A 19,619-nucleotide genomic window follows, 5' to 3' on the forward strand; every position below is an offset into this window, starting at 1 on the left:
CTAACGAATATACATATTACATTGATTATATATGAGTCATGTAGTCTGTTTACTATGTTCTTCATTAACTTTTGGAACATGTGACTTTGGTGGGAAGGGCATATCACTTAAAATGGCGAAAAACATTCACAGCCTTTATGTGAACAAGGGCGCCTAAGCCCGAAACGCGTCATCTGTTGACTGCTGCTAGGTTTTAAATAAACATCTTGCCTGGAAAAAAGAAGTGGTTCGTTCTCTTTCTTCGCTGCCGAGGCTTTGGTAGAAGTGGAAGGAGTGTTGTTTGCGATATATATATATATATATTACACAATACTTCAATTAGAAATGCAGTAAATAGCAAAATATACACAGTGGAATCAGGACCACGACTCGAGTCAGGACGATGTTGAGAGGACATAAAACTGCTGGGGACCCACAGAACTACCCAAGGTAAGTATAGGGACCTCACGGAGAGCATGTGCAGTCTGAGAACACAACTGCGTTCTCTGTACAAGTCTATGTGCAGGTCGCAGTTGGATTTTTAAAGATTAGGGACCCTTCCCAAGGGACCCTAAAGAAACCCTTGGAAGTCAGAGGGTTGGAGAGCCACCCCACCCGTGGATACCCTACTACCCACGTTACCTACACCAGGGACGCCTGGAGCATAGGGGTGAAGTGGTGTCAGAAACTGCTGTTGAACCCAATGGAGGACTTCAGGAAAGTGCCGCTGCTCGAAGAGGAGGAAGTGTCCGTGGGAATTCAAACGTTAATTCTTGAAGAGGAGTACCTGAAAGCAGAGGAGACAGAGTCTATGACACTCAGGAGTGAACAGGAGACTTGGAAGACAAATGCCCTCCAATGTCAGGTGCTTCAGGGAAGATGAAGATGAATTTGACTCTGCAGCTGAGAGGAACAGGCGACGCTGAGGATGACCAGGACCCGACTACGAGTTGTTCCACAAAGGATGTCGAGTGCTGAGGGGTCAGTGTCTGGTGGGAGCACCAACAAGCCTTGGCAATGCAGCCCATGCAGGAAGTCATGAAGATACAAAGTTGGGACCAGTAAGGACCAGGGGACTCACCACAAGCAGGGGAGTCAGGGCAGACCCCAAGCAATCAGAGGAGGCAAAAGGAAACAAAGGTGACCCTCAAATGGACCCACAGGCCGCAGGCACTGGAGTCGCGAGAGGACCTCGAGCAGCTCACCAAAGGAGGAGGCCACAGTGCTCACAAGGCGGTGTGGCTGCAGGTCTTGGTGGAAGAAGTTGTTGGAGGTTGGGGCTACTTGAAGCTCAATGCACTTGTCCCAAAGTTGCCAGCAATCATTTGCACTTGCAAAAGAACGCAGTGCACAGGGGTTCAGGTAATGCAGCCCCCAAGAGGGATACTGGCCTCAAACTCGATGAGAGGATAGCTCAGACCTCGGGGGACGTAGGAAACCACCACATGTGTTGTTGAATCCCAGGAGCTCGGGATCGGCAGACTGGTCAGCAGTGTTGAAGCGCCTGAAAAATGCAGGGAAGTGACTCCTTCACTTCAAGGGGGATTCCTTCAAGTGTCTTGGATGCTTCACATGTCCTGCACAGATCCTGTATGGTGCACAGGCACAGACGATGCAGCAGACTGGTAGAAAGACAAATCCCGGCCCAAACAAAGTCCAGAGTGCCCAGACGGTAGAAGTGCAGTGGCGTCAGTTCTCAATCTTATCCCACAACAAATCTAGGGACCTACACCCAGGTAGGCCCTTAAGTACCATGGGGAAAGGGTTGGGAAGATTCAGGGGCCCCTCCCATGGGAGGGTCTGGACAGTGGGAGGTTACTCCTATGTCCTTTGTCCATTTTCGCGCAAGAGCGGGAGCCGTTGGCTCCCAGAACTGGTTTGAGCAGGACTATGCACAGGGACACCAAATGTGCCCCTCATGCAGACTTTCTGGCGCTGGTAAGCACACTCATCTGGTCCCAATGCACTGAATCCTATCTGGGAGGTGGTCACACCTCCATGTGACTGGATGCCTATTGTTCCACCTTCCTCTGCTCGAGCTTGGGTCAGCAGTAGGAGGGCAGAAATGTGTCTGGTCCGCAGCAACCATATTGTGCTGTCCGGGGCTAGAAGGTTGGCCCCGGGAACACTGAGAACCTAGCGGATGGCTCTTCGAGTGCTTGGAATCATACCGCCCACACCGTTTACGTTGTGGGAGGTATGATTCCTACATGATGGGATTTGTTGCAGACGTTTTCGAGATGGTCATCGTGAGGTTCTGTGAATCCTATATTGTCCCGTGAGGTTATTGTTCTGTCACGATTTTGGTGATGTCGTACCGTATTTAGTAAGTTCGGCTAATATGGAGTGAATTTGTCACGTTAACTAGCGAGTTCATTACGTATTCAGAAACTTTGTCTCGAATATGGGTTCCATTTTGTCCGTGCCTCCATCTTGTGTTGCCATCACGTAGGCCGATGAATGTGGTCGAACGAATAAAGCGGCCTGGCCTTTTCGTACACGTATACATTATCCAGGTTCTTTTTGACTCTAAGATGAACTGTAAGGACCTGACCCCTTCACCTGAAACTGACCCTGCTAAGCCAATTTCCCTGGTTGATCGTTGTCTGAGATTGCCAATCAATGTTCATGAAATCGTTAACTTTTAGTTTCTTTACACATGCCTTATCTTGCTCGTTATCTGTTACTGTTTCTTTTCTATGTTTCTTCATTACATGGGTTATGCTTTCAATTATAGGTTTGTCCGGCTTGCGGAGATTGAATTTGGAACATTCCTAATAATTAACTTTGGGTTGGTTACTGTAAATTGAGTTTTGTGTCATGTGATACTTCATGTGAAAATGTACCTTATTGGCTGGAATTTTGTGCAGTGGGTGTACATTTATAATGTGAATATTGGGTATAAAAAGAGATGTCTCGCCTTACAAAATTTGAGCAGTCTCCTGAGAATATACGCTATGCTGTATTTCTAGGATCTCTGTTACTAGCTGCAGCTAATAAATTTGGTCTTTGACGCCACTCAGAAGTATTCTGTGTCTCTGTATACCAAGACAGGTGAATCGGAAGACTTTGGGCGTGCCCCTGGCGCCACTGGGTTTAAGACCCGGTTCTTCAACTGGCGCCCAACGTGGGGCGACTTCAGCGGTACCAGTCCAAGCCCGAAGATTGTGAGGAAATTCTGGAGGAGGGCCCCCACTTCATCGACCCCTGCATTTCGAACGTGGACTGAAGCTTTTAACTGCAAGGCTTCCCCCTTTCCGACGGCTACGAAGGACTGCTGCCCTGTCTTGTACCCTCTTGTGATGATTTGTAAGGCGAGACGTTAGACGGTTTTCTGGTGGTATGACAAACACTTTGGTTAAGTAAAAGTGCGTCGCTCCCACGACTTTGTTTTGTTTCTTGGGTTTCTTTGATTCAGTTAATGCATTAACCGAAGCCGAGGGGCTCGTATGTTTGCGAGTATATCGTTTTTGATAACCCCTTGAAGTTTGAAGCTAGATTAGTGAGCTATAAGATGCCTGGTCTTAGCAAATTTAGGAAATGGTTTTGTTGTAGTTGTAACAGGGATTCCCGATTGGAGGACTCGTGTCCGATACCTCTGGTTGAACTCTGACTTATGAGCTCAATTCAAAGCATGGCGTGGGTCCCATTACGTTTAATGAAGTATGGGTCCGCTATACGAAGAAAGATGGTGTCTTACGATGGCCCCAACATGGTAGTTTCGAATCAGATGTTTTAGACAATCTAGAAGTTGCGTTATTTAAGAAGAAAGCCCGGCCGGCGATGTTTGACTCTTTCCGCCTTTGGCGTAAGGAAGCCAAACAGCGAGAAATTAAGCAAGCTAAGAGAGATAGGAAAGAAAAGAATATATCGATAATACAAGCTGCTAGGCAGTTTAAGAATATTGTGCGATTGAGGTGTCAGATAGACAATGTTGCATGGCCATTGACAAATGTTACCCGGCTTTGCCACCTTTTCTTCCAAATGTGACTAATGTGACTAATGACCCTGAAAAGGATCCTTTGATGTCGCATTTGTTGAGATCACCACCCCCTTATGTGCAGAGTGCTACGGCACCTCCGCAAACCCCCAGTTGTTCAACCCCCTGTTGTTGTCCAGCCACCCGCTCCTCCACAATTGGTTCTTCCTCCCCCGGTGCAGCCCTCTCCCGAGCCGCCAGCTTTGCAAACAGTTCTGCCTCAAACTTCTTTGCCTTACTCTTCTTTATCTTTGACTTCCTTTGCTACTGACCCTACGTCTCTGTCACCTCAAAACACTTTGTCTCCTGTCCTCATGTCAACTTCTTCTCCTTCTGCTCGAAAAAGAATGACTGAGACTGTTACTAGTTTTTTGTCTCCTTTCTTTGGGTCACTGAATACGACCCCTGTTTCTGCGCGTAAACAAATGCGTAGTCAGCTCCCTAGTTCCGAAGAGCGGACAGTGTTAGATCTCCTTGCTCGTAGATGGGTTTCGAATGCCTCCAAGTATAGTCTACAAATGGTTATGGATGTCTTCCTGCAGTGGGAGGCACCAACACAAAGGTATGTTTTTGATGTTATGTGTACCTTCCTCCGTGAAGAATTAGAAGATAATGAATTGGGTCCAATTCCATTGGAACTACTTAATGTTCAGTCTGAATTTGCTAAAGGGACGATAGTGGGTCCCGATGTTGAGGAAGCGGTAAAGGCGCTTCTTGCATTTAGGTGTAGACTTCCTTCTTAGTTGTTGTTTGAACCTGACCCTTCTGTAAGGAGAAAAGTGAAGCAGTACCCGATGAGAGAGGTTCCCCCTGTATGGAGAGAGGAAGTTGTGGCTAATCTTAATCAGGGTATTCAGGGAGTACCGGCTCATTTTCAGCGAGTGTGGGCACATGTCCCTTGGAAGAGAGCTGAGGTCCTGGCTCTTAAGCAGACTTTGCCTGACCCCCGTAAAAATCCTGCTGGTTATTACAAGGAGTTGTCCCAGACAGTTGAATTTAGCTGACGTAGATATGTTGTTGGGTAATGTAGTCCCTCAACCTTTGTAGGCGAAGCTCCGTCACGAGGATCATGCGGCCGAGTTAGGAGATACGTGGGTTAATATTGTTAATGCAGATGGTCGGCAGGTAGGAGGGGCCAAACCTGAGCCTTTAATTGCAGATCTACCCAGTAGGATTATTCATTTAATGAAAACTATGATGCCTCCTATGCGAGTGAATTGGGACAAGTTAGCAGCATGCAAACAAAAGAAAGACGAGAGTGTGTCTGATTTATTCACCAGGTTTGAGGAAACATTCATTGATCACAGTGGTCAGGACATGAGTACAGAAGGTGGTCAAAGGTTGTTCGTGGATAAGTTTGTCTTTAATTTGCCTCCTGAGCTTTCTAATAAGTTAAAGGACTCTAAGAGTTCATGGGCTGTTTCTTCTTCGGCCCAGATATTGGCTACTGCACAACACTACGAGAATAGAGATAAAGATGAGAAGGATAAAGTAGAGAAGAAAACTAAAGAATTAAAAACTAAGGTTCTTCTACAACAGGCATATCCGCCTCGCCCTAATCAGCGTCAGTTTCAGCAACCTTCCCAGTTTCAGCAACCCCCACCGTTTCAGAGATTGTTGCAGAAGCCTGAGTCTTTTCCTCCGCGACTCCCGCTAGGCCCTAATCAGTGTGCTTATTGTAGAGAGGAAGGTCACTTTAAGAATAGTTGCCTGATCCTGCTACAGCGTGCGAATGGTATGTCTGGTTTGAGAGGTCGTGGTGGTTTCCAGCAAGTACCTAGGGGTAGGGCACGTGGTGCGTTTCCCCAGAATGAACATTCCTTTCCCCCTCAGAATTCTATGAATTATTTTGATCAACAGAATGTTCCGTATGTTCAGTCTGCTCAATATTACACTGATGATTATTATGTTGAAAGCGATAGGGTTGGTTTTAATGATAGCTAGGACAGCCATGGACAAAGGGAGGGAGTAGTGTCAGTTCCAGTAGACCAGAGTGTACATCAGGTGTGGCAGAACCTTTTCTTTTGGATACTGGTGCAGCAAAGAGTTCTATCATGCACTCTAAAGTCCCTGGCGCACCTTTGTCTGGCTTGACGAATGTCTCGGTAGGATTTTCTGGCGCCCCAGTTCGTAACCCGGTTTCTTGTCCTTTGCCTCTTTCTATTGGGCCTTGTGAATTGGAAGCACCCCTTATTCTAACGACAGGTTGTGGTGAGAATCTGTTGGGTTTGGATTTGTTGAAAAGATTGCATGCGACATTACATTGTTCTCCTTCGGGAGTACATCTTATTATTATTATCTGAGAATTTTATAGAGCGCACAGCGGCCCCAAAGGGGGTAAGAAAGTGATTTCTCTGATGTATTTATCTAAAGATTGGCTTCCACTGGAATTGCGTTCTCTCCCTGATACTCTCTGGGCTACAGGTCCTAATGATGTTGGCCTTTTGCAGATTCGACTTTACGTTGTTACCCTCAAGTCGAATGCTAAGCTACCTCGCATTCCCCAATACAGGATTTCTAGTGATGGCGAAAGAGCTCTTTTTTAGCGATTATCTATGATTTGGTTGAGAAAGGTGTGATTGAAGAAACGAGAGGTAATGTGTATAACAGTCCTGTTCTGTCTGTCCTTAAGCGTACTGACTCTTCCCAGCCACCTGTATATCGGTTTGTGATCGACCTTCGAGAGGTCAAAAAGATTCTTGTGCCACAGTTTCCTGTTGTCCCGGACATTACTGCCTTACTGACTATGATCCCTGCCTCAGCTGCTTGGTTTTCTGTTATCGATCTGAAGAATGCCTTCTTTAGTATTCCAATTGCCGAAGAAATTAGGGACATTTTTGGCTTCTCTTTAGGAGGCCGAAGTTTCCGGTTTAAGCGCGCTCCTCAAGTTTATTGTGAAAGTCCCTCCATCTATAGTCAGGCTTTGAAAACTCAGCTTGATACTTTTGTCTTGCCTTCTGGTGCGACTCTTATCCAGTATGTGGACAATTTGTTGGTTGCTGATGATGATGAAGAGATTTGTAAAGAAGTTACTCTTTCTCTGTTGCGGCACTTGTCTGACCTTCACCATAAAGTGTCACCTTCGAAGTTGCAGTATTGCCGCCAAGAAGTGACCTACTTGGGTCATCTCTTGTCGAAGGAGGGAATCCAGATGGTACCTTATGGGTAGATGGTTCGTGCTTTAAGCTTCCGAAGGGCGATACGACTGCAGCGTATGCGGTTACAACTTTGCACACAATTGCTGAAACTGCACGTTTTGCACAGAATTCAGCTCAAGCAGCAGAGTTGATTGCACTGATGAGAGCGTGTGTGTTGTCCTAAGGAAAGAGAGTGAATGTGTATACTGATAGCCAAAATGCATTTGGCATGGGTCATAGTTTTGGTCGCTTGTGGAGAGAGAGAGGATTTCTTACTTCAAACCTTTATTCATGGGGGGGCGTGGCTTGGGCGCCGATGGCGATGGTCGCCTGAGAGCTCGGCTCCGGGACTAAGCCCGAAATTATCCTGAACATCGGTGGCTGAGGGGCACCCCAGACCCCGAATTCGGTTGAGTGAGGCGACGACACCCTGCCGAGGGCCCTGGTGGAGTTTGGACGGGGGTGGCTTTGAAGAAATGCCGAAGTTTGCGGAGTGGCGAAGGACGACCCAATATGGCGCCCGGACCCCTTTGTCCCCTTGAACGGACCTACGGAGTTGAGGAGGTCTCGCGGATGTCACCCGGCTTCACCAGCCTCAGTGGCTTTAGGCATTGGACATTGGTTGGATCGGACCCTCCACAGCGGGACCATACTCGATTGGACGACCAGGCGGGTGCCCACGCGTTAGAGGGCGCCGGGCACGGGTGCCCTCAGGTCCAGGCGGTGGACTGCACCGCGACTCCGCAACTAGCTGCGAGTTCCTGGCCACCCCGACTACATGGATGGCGCGACACTCGGGCGCCACAGGACAACCGGGGGAGTTGGTGGCCCTTGCCCCAGAGCTGTAGTGGGTGAACGGGCCTGCCCGACTCGGAGACGGGTGTCTCCACCCCCTTATCGGTGCCCTCGGACGCCGTGGCGGTGGCGTGAGCCGAAACGGCGGAGTCTCCACAGGCTCTGGAGAAGGAGGTCGCCCATTCCGGACTGGAGGGCGAAATCCCGGGAAAGTCGTGCTGGACACTTGCACACGGAGACGCCTACTCCGGGACCCTTGCGGAGAGCCCCTGGCAGCATGGGGAAACCTAAAGGAGCCAAGGGATCCAGCCAGGCCACCTCGGACTCTGAGGCCCAGGACAAGGAAGAGCATGGAGATCCTAAACGACCTGGTGGCGCACCACTCCAGCAACAATTCGACCGTGTACTGGAAGCCATAGAGGCAACTCGGTCGGCTCTACAACAGGACATTGCCCAGGTGGCGACTGGCCTGGGCCTCCTTAGGGCAGACCATGGTAAACTCTCAGACCGGGTCAAGGAGGTGGAGAGCACGGTGAAGACTATCGAACCAGCGCAGAGGACCCTGGCTGCGACGATCAAGGATGCCATGTCCCGAATCGAGACCCTCGAACGGAGGGCGGAGGATGCGGAAGGCCGAAACAGGAGGAATAACATTCGGGTAGTGGGCCTGCCGGAAAAGATCGAGGAAGGCGATATGGTGCGCTACTTGGAGACCTGGCTCCGAGACACGGTGGTCCCGGAGGGCCTGTCCTCCTTTTACACTCTAGAACGGGCCCACAGAGTTCCAGCGCGGCCCCCACAGCTGGGACGAGCCCCGAGGCCGGTGGTGGCGCGGTTGCTCCATTTCCGGGACAGAGATCTGATCCTAAATGCCGCCAGACACAATGGCCCGTTCCAGGTTGCAAACAGTCAGGTGAATATCTTCCCTGACTATACCTACGAGACGCAGCGCAAGCGGTTCTCCTTCCTGGCGGTTAAGCGTGAACTCAGGAGTGAGGGCATCCAATATTCACTCCTATTTCCCGCGAGGCTCCGAGTCATTGTCGACGACAAAACCCAGTTCTTCGACACCCCGGAGGAGGTCTGTGACTGGCTCGAACTGTACCGAACGGGGAAGGATGGTTATAACGCCTCGACCCATCAGGCGGAGGAGCCGGAACAAAGGAGGCGCTCTAAAAGGGTCAGGAACCGCCGCGGCCGCACGGGAGGGCCCTCGACAGTGGAGACATCATCTGAGCGGAGGGGAGTGTTGGAAGTTCTGTCGGAACTGTCGGGAGCGAGGGGCGAAGACATCGAAGAGGAGGAAGACAACCCGGGTGCTCAGGGGGCACCATCGGACTCGGAAGACTCAGTGGCAGACAGTACCCACACACCGGTGATCACACCGAAATCGGTGGAGGACCTTTTGGACGGACAAGGGTAATGGGATAGGTTGCCTTGTTTTGGGTGGGGGCCCGGCAGGGGGGAGGCGGCTGCCGTTCTTTATTGCTGACAATGGGAGAGGGAGGGTTGGGAGGCTTCTGCTCTTGCCCCGAAAGATTTTGACACAGGGGGGGGGCTTATTATAGTCCTGGTGGCCTGGGCGACGAGGGCCCACTGCCTCCGCTCAGCCCGCACCTGGCCCATAAGGCCTTCCTACGGTGGCGACCGTGGGACTAGTGGGGTTTTTGGGGTTGTTCTTCATAGAAGTTTGGATGGGATCTAGATGGCGCAGTTTGGGTCCTGTTCTGGGGTGGTTGGGAGGGGGTTTTGTTGGTTTTTGGGGGGTTTGGATCTGGTTGGGGAAAATGGCCGCCGTCAGCGCTGGGAGAATTGATGTCCTTTTTTTGTGGGGACCCGGACGGGGAGACTGTGCAAGAACACTCTGGGACAATGGCTGATGTTGCTAACTTGAAATGTATTACTTGGAACGTGAGGGGGCTTCACACTATGTCCAGGCGTCACAAGGTCCACGCTTATTTAGTGCGTAGGGGAGTGCAAATGGCGCTGCTGCAGGAGACGCATCTGAACAGGGCGGAAGGGGCGGCGCTTCAGCGTAGGTGGCGAGGGCAGGTCTTTTCCACGGCGTACTCTGCTTATGCCAGGGGGGCGCTAATATGGATCAGGGCAGGAGTCCCCTTCCAGGTCACGAGGACAGTGTTGGACCCAGAGGGGCGTTTCGTGGCCATATCAGGCACGCTGGGAGGGAGGGACTTGAATGTTTGTTGTGTGTATGCCCCTAATGTGGACCAGACTGCCTTCCTTTCCAGGTTATCGGGCTCGTTGGCTCACTTTTTCGCCGGTCCCCTCCTGCTGGGGGGAGACTTTAACTCCGTGGTAGATGTAGACATAGACCGCTCGCACCCCCCGCTCCCCGATTCCCCGGTCCGGCGGACGGCTAAGGGCCGTCAAGATTGGCAGACCCGCTGGGGTTTGACGGACATCTGGAGGGCGCATCACCCCGCGTCTAGAGATTATTCGTACTTTTCGAGCCTTCATGAGCTACATGTCAGACTGGATGGCTTTCTTGGTTCGTCCGAATTAGTCTCGGCAGCGGCCCGATCGGAGTATTTATCGCGGACCATCTCGGACCATAACCCCCTCCTGCTGGACATTCGCTGGTTCCCTGGGACGCCGGCGGTACCCACCTGGAAGATGCGCCCCGAGATCCTCGAGGACAGTGTCTTCAAGGCAGACCTAGGGGAGAGAATCACGGATTATTTTGCATCCAACGGCGGCTCCGCGAGTACTAGGGCGTTCGAATGGGACGCTTTCAAGGTGGTGGTGAGGGGGTACTGTATCTCTAAGAAGGTGGGCATGCGGCGTGTTATCCTGGCTGATCTAGACGCAGCGGACCGAACGCTCCGCGAGCTCGAAATTAGCCGACCCGGACACCCGGAATTGCAAACACAAACGGTAGAGGCGAGGGAGAAGGTGGCGGTGGAGGTCGAACGGCTCCGCTGTTTCGATTATAAGGCCTACACGGTCCGTTCTATAGCGGAGGGCGACAGATCGAGCGCGTTACTGGCGTGGTTGGCCAACCCTGCGCGCCAGTCCCAAACGACGACTAGGATGCGTAGGGCGGATGGGACTGAGGTGTGCACCCAACCGGAGATTCTTAATTGCTTCCGGCATTATTACGAATGCTTATACCGCAGTCGCTCCGCGCGTGACCCAGACCGGCTTGATAACTATCTTAGCCCGCTGGAACTCCGCACAGTGGAACAAGAAGTGGCGGACGCCCTGGGATCTGACATCGGCTTGGGGGAGATCCGCGGGGCCATCAAACGGATGGCGAGGAACAAGACCCCGGGCCTAGATGGCCTGCCGGTGGAGTTCTATGCAGCTTATGCTGACCTCCTGGCCCCTCGTTTACTGGTGGTCTACAGGGAGGCGAAGAGGCTGGGTCGCCTCCCCGGCTCGATGTGTGAGGCGTTGGTGGTTCCTCTCCTCAAGCCAGGCCGAGACTCGTCTGACCCGGGGTCCTACCGTCCCCTCTCAATGCTGACGGTGGACTACAAAATATTGAGCAGCATCTTGGCCTCGAGGCTGTTAGGACATATGAGCTCCCTAGTACACGAGGACCAGGCCGGTTTCATCCCACGGCGAAATACGACCATGAACATCCGAAGGTTGTTTCGCTTGCTTGGGGAACCATTCGTGGATGCCCCGTCCCCGGTAGTTTTGTCGGTGGACCTGGAGAAGGCTTTTGATAGCCTGGAGTGGGACTACTTAAGCGCGGTATTGCGGAAATTCGGCCTCGGGGAAGGATTTATCAAATGGACAGCAGTTCTCTACGCTTCCGCTTCAGCCAGGGTTAGAGCGGGCCCTTTGATTTCATCGCGATATCCGGTGGAGCGTGGCACGCGGCAAGGGTGCTCCTTATCCCCGCTTCTCTTTGCACTAGCGGTGGAGCCACTAGCGATGCATCTTCGCTCGGGAGCCCACTATACGGGCTTCCGGACAGCGGCGGGCCCGCATTACGTCTCGCTCTATGCGGACGACCTGTTGCTCTTCCTGGAGGATCCGGTCGACGCATTACGGGGAGCGGAATTAGCGCTTACGGAGTTCGGAGACGTCTCAGGCCTACGTGTGAACTGGTCTAAGACCTGCCTCTTCCCGATGCGTAGGGGTGTCCCCACTCCGGCGCTAAGTAAGGAGATCAGATGGGAACCCGACTGCTTTAAATACCTTGGGGTATTTGTGTACCACGACCAGCCCGACCTCCTAGACGGAAACATTGCCCGTTGCATACGAGCACTCCGAGGCAGCATGGACTTTTGGGCCACGCTGCCGCTCTCCGTGGCAGGACGCGTCGCCCTGCTCAAAATGGTGGCGCTCCCCCGATTATTGTATTACTTTCGGACTTTGCCGATCTGGGTCCCGCCGGCTACGTTTCGCCGCTTGCGTTCCATGGTGGTCGGGTTCCTTTGGGGCACGGGCCGGCGGCGGGTGGCCCTCAATACCCTGATGAGGCCGAAAGACGAGGGGGGGCTCGCTGTGCCGGACTTCGAGAAGTATTACCTAGCGGCGCAGCTCCAGACATACACCCAGGAGATAGCCAGGGAGTTCAGAGGCCCGGAAGACGGTAGAGGGACGGGTATGGCCAGGCACGTCCTCTCCTTTATCGCGCTGCGACAGCGTTTGGTCCTTCGGGACCTGTCGATGGAGGAGCGGACTATCCGACTCTGTTGGAATCGGGCTCATAACAGAGGTCACCTGCGGACCCCATATGCACCTGAAATTCCATTGGGGATGCTGACGGCCCTCCCCCACGGAGGAGACTGGTCACGACTGGCGGACTGGGAGGATTCGGGTTTACAGCTCGTCGGGGACCTGTATGAGGACGGAGTGCTCCTGTCCTTTCAGGATCTCATTGACCGCTTTGGGATCTCCCGGGGCGACTTTTTGCTGCACTCGGCCATTGTGCGAGTGATCCAGGCGCACTGGCAAAACGGACTAGAGGAACCTCAATTGTCCCAGGTGTGCCAGTATGTAATGATGTCGGCGGGCACAGTGAAGGCGGTCACTTGCCTGTACGGCAGGCTGATTACCGAGGGGTTGGTCCCTCTCACTACACTGAAGTCCCGCTGGGAAGAGGACATCGGTAGGGAGATTCCGGAGACGACCTGGTCCCAGCTGGTGAGGCGAGCATGGAAGGGTACACGTAGCGCCCGTTTCCAACTGGCCCACTATTATGTTCTCCATAGGGCGTACCTGACCCCGGTTAAGATCAGGCGTTATTTTGCCACGGCTTCGGCGGAATGCCCTAGGTGCCCGGCTCAGGAGGCGGACCTCCTACACATGTTATGGGCCTGTCCAGGATTGACGTCCTACTGGCAGGAGGTGGCGGCGACTTTGGAAGAGGTGACGGGGAGGCACTTATCGTTCGATGCGGCGGTGGGGCTATTGCACTGGTTCCCCCATACCCCCCGGAATAAAATCACCAGTAAATTTATCGACCTGGGGCTCCTACTTGCTAAACGAGAGGTGACCAGGAACTGGAAGGCACGTGCTGGTCCTGCAGGCGGCAGATGGCACGGTGAACTTTTGAAATGGGCGGCGGGGGAGAGCGCGCTGCGATATCAGTTGGCTTGGAGGCAAAGCAATGAGAAGGCGCAGGAGGCCGCGTTAGAATGGGAAACGCTGGTGCAGGCCCTCAGGGATTATTGTGCCCCCAGCGACTCCGAAAGCGAAGAAGCAACTAGACCCGAGTCCCGTTAGACACTAGCATTAACAGCACTATTACCTTCCCCGTGGGTCAAGAAGTGGATCCTAAAGTGATAAGCTCCCTGGCGCTGATGGTGGGGGGGGGGGGGAGGGGGGAGTTTCATAATGACTGGAAGTTTGAGGGGGGGGCACCTTTTGGGGGTTGGGGTTTGTTTAGAAAAGCAGAGGACGGACAGTGTATTATCCGGACCAGCTCCCGCATCCTACTGACCCCAGCTACATTCGCCGCCCAACCCCAGGGATATGGGCTGCTTGGCTGTATAGTAATGCTATGGAAGGGGGTCGGTGGGCTATATCTGGTAAAAGTTGGCTATAATATGATGCTGGTCGTTACTGTATTGTTGTACTGATTCCTGCAATAAAAATATATTTAAAAAAAAAAAAAAATTCAAACCTTTATTCATTTTCATCCAACCCGGACACCACAAGGTATTGGGAACCCTTCCTTTAAATAATTCAAAAGGAGACCTCCCAGTAGACTAATGAGGAGCAAAGCGATAGGCATTAATTCTGTCCTGAAGAGTTATCTTCCAGTTCAAACCAGAAGATCTAGCCAGTTGTATTGACTCCTTAAAGGTCTTGTTGACCCTTTCCACAGCACCATTAGTCTCAGGGTGATACAAAGAACACCTTTTATGTGTAATACCACATTTTTTAAAAAATTTACTAAACACACTAGAACAGAATTGTGGACCATTGTCAGAGAGTAAGCTATTAGGAAAACCTTCCTTTCTAAAAATACTCTCCAAAAACGTGATGACTGAATCAGAAGTAATGTCCCTAACTGCACTCACTTCTATCCATCTTGAATATAAGTCAATGAGCACAATCAAGTACGGAGTATCTGAAACACCAGAGAGGGGTCCCACAATGTCGATTGCCAACTCATCCCAAGGGTGACTAGGCAAGACTCTGCTAACCATTGGCATCTGTTTTGTCTTTAATATTTTGTCACTCACACAGCATTCTACACATTCCCTGACCAACCTCTCCATCTCCAAATCCATTCCTGGTAACCAAAATTGTGTACGCAGAATCTCCTTGGTTTTTACAATACCCAAGTGACCACAATGGGCATGTGATAATAATTTTCCTCTAATACCTAGAGGAGGCACCAATTTCGTACCTCGTGTTAATAAACCATCAGTAACAGAAAGTTCACCAGAGACTAATGACCACGGCTTATCTAAACAAGCATTATTCTTCAAACAAGACATGACTCTACAAATTTCCTCATCCTTCTCCAATTCTTTCATCCATTCACTTTCATCCACCGCACCCTAAGTGACTTCACACACATTGATGTACTCATCTATTTCATTCATGTATTCTTCAACGAAATTGTCAGTATCAACTAATCTCGATAAACAATCGGACAACTTATCTATACCAGGAATGTATTGTACCTCAAAATCAAATTCCTGTAAAGATATAATCCACCCCAAATCAAATGTTTACATTTTCCCAAAGCCCAAAAATAGCAAGAGACTCATTCTCTATCACAGAGTAGTTCAATTCTGATCCTCTAAGACATCTTGATGAAAAACAAATAAGAGAATCATTACCATTTTTCTTTTGAACTAGAAGAGCACCAAGACCTTTGTCACTTGCATCAGTAAATAAATACGTGGGAAGACCAGGAACAAAGGCATGAAGCGAGGGAGCCTTTTTTAACTCATTCTTAATGTTATCGAACTCATTCTTGCACACAGAAGTACAATCAAAAACTACATTCTTTGCAGTTAACCTCCTCAAATTGTGTGTCTTATCTGCAAAATTAGCAATGAACTTCCCATAAAATTCCACCATACCACGAAAAGAGAGTAACTCCTCCTTGTTAAGTGGCTCCTTGACCTTGTCAATTGAATCAACCAATTCTCTCTTGGGAAAAACACCTTCACTAGTAAAGCGATGTCCTAGATAATTAACCTCTTCTACACCAAAATTACATTTGTCCTTTTTCAGTGACATGCCAGCCTCATCTAAACGCTTGAGTACTGCACATACATGCCTATTATATTCCTGAATATGGTTACCATAAATTAACAAGTCATCTTGATAACATTTAACACCAATTAACCCCTTTAAAATTTTAGACATAATTCGTTGAAAGACTGAGGCTGCAGAGATGAGGCCAAATGGCATTCTCTTAAACTTAAAAGTGCCCATAAGTGTAATGAAAGCAGTTAGATTTTGAGAAGACTCATCTAGCTCCACTTGATGGTATGCGGAAGCTAGATCAAGGGTAGTGAAAAATCTAGTCTCTTCTAAAGTCCCAACCATCTCATCTATGTTTGGTAGAGGAAATCTATCCACCACCATTTCCTTGTTTAGAGATCTTAAATCAATACATAGGCGAATTTCACCTGAGGGTATTGTGGCAATCACTACAGGAGCCAACCACTCTGTAGCCTCTACTGACTCAATTATGTAGATCCTGACAAGCTTTTCAATTTCCTCTTGAAACTTCACTTGTTCTGCTAAAGGAATCCTCCTCACTTTTGCCACAACTGGAATAGCATCATTTTTTAATTTAATATGATGTTTGTATCCCCGCAAACACCCTAGACTCTCTTTGAATACATTAGGAAATTGTTCTGAGAAAGTATTAGACATCTCATCACACTTCTTGTTTTGTACATACTCTTTTACCTCCTGAATCTGTACCTGAGTTGACGCATTAGGATAGAGTTTTACTTCGAGTTCACACTGATGCATCCAACCCAGCAACGAGAAATGTTGAGGTATGGTGTAATTCTAAATCCCTTTTAGCAGTTCAATATGAAATATACCTCTGTTCTGCAATTCTTGCAAGGTTGTTTTCGGAAGCAATTGGCTGTTCCTACTAACTACAGAAGTGATTTTGGTTTGGTGATCAGACTCTTAAAAAGTTTTTCCACTGGTGTCCAGAACCTCTCTTTCTTCGTGGGATTTGCCCTTAGTCCTGAAAGTAATACACGGTGTACTTTCTGAACCACTGACTTCTGTTGATTTAAAATATTTATCCTTTAAGGTGGCATTCCTTGTGGCTTTTACATCTGCTAGGAGGATTGGTGAGCTGGGACCCTTGTTATGCAGACCTCCTTTTTGAAGAGTCTGTAAGGTAGAGTACTTTTCAAGCACAATCAGACTTTTCTTCCCAAGGTAGCATTCAAAATTCATAGGAGACAAAAAGTATTGTTACCTGTGTTTTTTTCTTTCTCTGGCCTCCAATGAGTAGGAACTTTCAATTTCTGGACGTTAAAATGGCATTTGAAATTTACCTATAAAGGTCTGAAGGGTATAGGAAACATGATTTTTTTGTTGCTTTTGGTGGTGCCAAATAGGGGCACAACATTTTTTGCGTTTCTTTAAGCAGATGGATTAGATCCACAGTTGTGTTGGCATACGCTTTGTCTAATATTTCTCTACCTGAAGGGATACAAGGTAGATCCACTAACTAGGTAGCAGCCTCTTGGGCTGAAGCACAGTGAGTTCCCCGATCAGGGACTTGCTGAGCAGCTACTTGGGCCTCAGCTCAAACTTCTGTGAAACACTATCAAATTCAGAGTTCTACGTAGGGTAAATCATTTGGAGTAAATGTGTTAAATGCAGTATTTTCCACATAAACTGAATGTTTTTGTTGTTACACTGATTAAAATGTATTGAGCATCATGGTGCAACGTATTTCAATATTCTATTAGGATATGATTGGCTGAGAAGATCATCTTTTGCTTAAGTGAGACTGAAAAGTTATGACTTGGTCGAGGACATGGGATGATGCCCACTTAAATACCGGTGAATCTCATTATGCTGTGCCTCTAATGTCCTCATCACAGCAGTCATCAAGTACCACCCTGCCAGCTGGACTTTATGAGGCTTGGTACAGTCAAGAAGTCATGTGTGTAAGAGTGAAGGTATACAATGCTAGGGTGAGTGGGGTTACGCCACCACTTTTGTTTTCTTCGCCTGGTTAAGGTGGATTTCACCTCAAAAGCAATGACTGTGACGAAGACATTTGGGACTAAGGATGATGAGATTTACCGATCGATAAACTTGCATAAACTTCACCAACGTCAAGTGCAAGTAGCTCAACTAGGCCTGCTTTACTTTGAATTAGGTTACACTTAGTCCTGCACCGTGCTTTACATGGAAATATAGAAGTGCTGGTACTCATTCTTTAGAGTACCTACTTGCTACTGAAAAGTGCTGGTACTCTACCATTAAATGTATTGCAGCAGTGCTGAGAAGTGAAGGTACTCTCTTTTTCCAATCAAAGAAGTGAAGATACTCAGTTCAAGAGAGTGCCTGCCAATTTAAAGTACTGGTACTGCACTAATAAATAAGAAGTCAAAACTACAGCTAAGGAAACACAAAGCAAGAAATATTTCCAATATGGGTTAATCAAACCTGACAACTTGCAATATTGATGACAACCGTACACAGTCTTACCCCAAAGTCTAGAAGATGGGCGGGAGTGAACCCACAATAGTTGAGAAGATTGTTCTCTGTTGACAGAACACCATGTTTCCAACTCCTGTCTTTTTTTTTTAACTCACTGTCATTGGGAGTGTTAGCTCAAAAAGCAACACAGCTCCCAAAAATATCAAACTTGTAATACAAGACGACAAAAGTAATGTCTTGCCTACATGGAGCTACCTAGCATTTCTGTTCATATGACCTGGGTGCGTTAGGTTTTGGTTTCTTGGGCTCTGATGCCGTTGAGAGGCACGAGTAAAAACCATGGCTCTAAGACTTATGTCAGTATTGCCTTCTCTCTCAAAACAGTCAAAGAATGTATGAGAAACAGAGGCATGAAAAGTACTTGGTATGGGATCCCTTTATAACCCGACTATAGGGTGGAAATAAGAGTGCAAGGTCACCTGCTGACTCCTTGCCAGTAATGAGGTTGTGCTTCAGTCCTGGGTTTGTGGTTAATCAATTGAAATCTGGAAGTTGTAGTCCTAGATCATCTAAGTTGAGGCAACCAAATACACTTCAAAACAATTATCTATAAGCAAACAGATTCGGGCATAAGCACTCTCTTTTTGGTGGCATGGAGTTATCGAGTCACCGTAGCAGAGAGGCTTACACTAGGATACAGCAGGGTGTCATTAACAAACTCCAGAAATCACAATGTGACGTCACCCAATGCACAATGAATTCAGGGGACTGTGGGGTCAGACAGAGAGCAACACAGACAAGGGGGCACTACACTTTCACGATGAGGTATCCTCAAAATGCGAAGGTGAACCTGAGCAATCACACTTTTGTACAGGGTGTTGTGTGATTCTCAGTGTTCGTCAGCTTAAACACACACTGCTTCTCAAATGTTATTCTAGGTTTTGCACAAACTAATATCGACACACCCAAGTATATCCTGTAACACGGAATGCACGGCTCCGCCTGAACTCATTGATGTCCGCCATGTCTCAACACCTGAACGTCGCATCACCCCACCGGAACCTCTTTTTGAGAGATAGAGCTTACCTGCCTCCATTCTCCAGCTGTCACGGGCTTTTAAACGGCAGCACAACAACAGCACTCGAGAGCTTCTGGGAGTTGTAGTCCTTTTGGAGAAGGTTGAGCTCAGTAATCACTCGGTGTCTCATGGTCCTTCCTGTCCCTTGTTCAGAATAGAGGACGGAAAAGTTTCTATCCAAAAGTATGTCCTTCTGGCCAAGTCACGGTGTGCCAAAATAGTTACAAGCTACATTTTTATTTAATATAACTACATTTCCCAGATAAAAGAGAAAGGTACCGGGCTATATGACACAAACAAGGAAAAAGACTTCTAATTGGCAGCCTGGAAGGAAGCATCACGATTTTTTTTGATTGGTTGCTCGTCCGACTTAAACACAATCATTGCCAAGAAAGTTTGGGGCTAGACACAAAAGACGGGCTTTGGAACTAAAGAGACAATTTAAGGCCATGGGGTTCTGTCGTGTGTTTAAACGAGAGTTGAAAAGTACTAAAGAAGAGATCGTCTACACGAATCTGCCAAATATCCAGCAATCAAAAATGCACATTTTGTTATTTAA

At 48.8% G+C, this 19,619-nt stretch overlaps 1 protein-coding gene across 1 annotated transcript in view; it reads right to left on the minus strand.

Annotated features, from left to right (window-relative positions):
* Positions 1–19,401, minus strand: part of ATG4A (autophagy related 4A cysteine peptidase) — a 151,524-nt gene extending 132,123 nt beyond the window's left edge. Inside the window, exon 1 of the mRNA XM_086918468.1 lies at positions 19,069–19,401. Within this exon, the coding sequence (XP_086774594.1) occupies positions 19,069–19,078 (10 nt within the window). The 5' untranslated portion in view covers positions 19,079–19,401. The remainder of the gene's footprint in view (positions 1–19,068) is intronic.
* Positions 19,402–19,619: the final 218 nt, after the last annotated feature.

This window comes from Lissotriton vulgaris, chromosome 4_1 (genome assembly GCF_964263255.1).
Source record: "Lissotriton vulgaris chromosome 4_1, aLisVul1.2, whole genome shotgun sequence".
In the NCBI taxonomy this organism is placed as follows: domain Eukaryota; kingdom Metazoa; phylum Chordata; class Amphibia; order Caudata; family Salamandridae; genus Lissotriton; species Lissotriton vulgaris.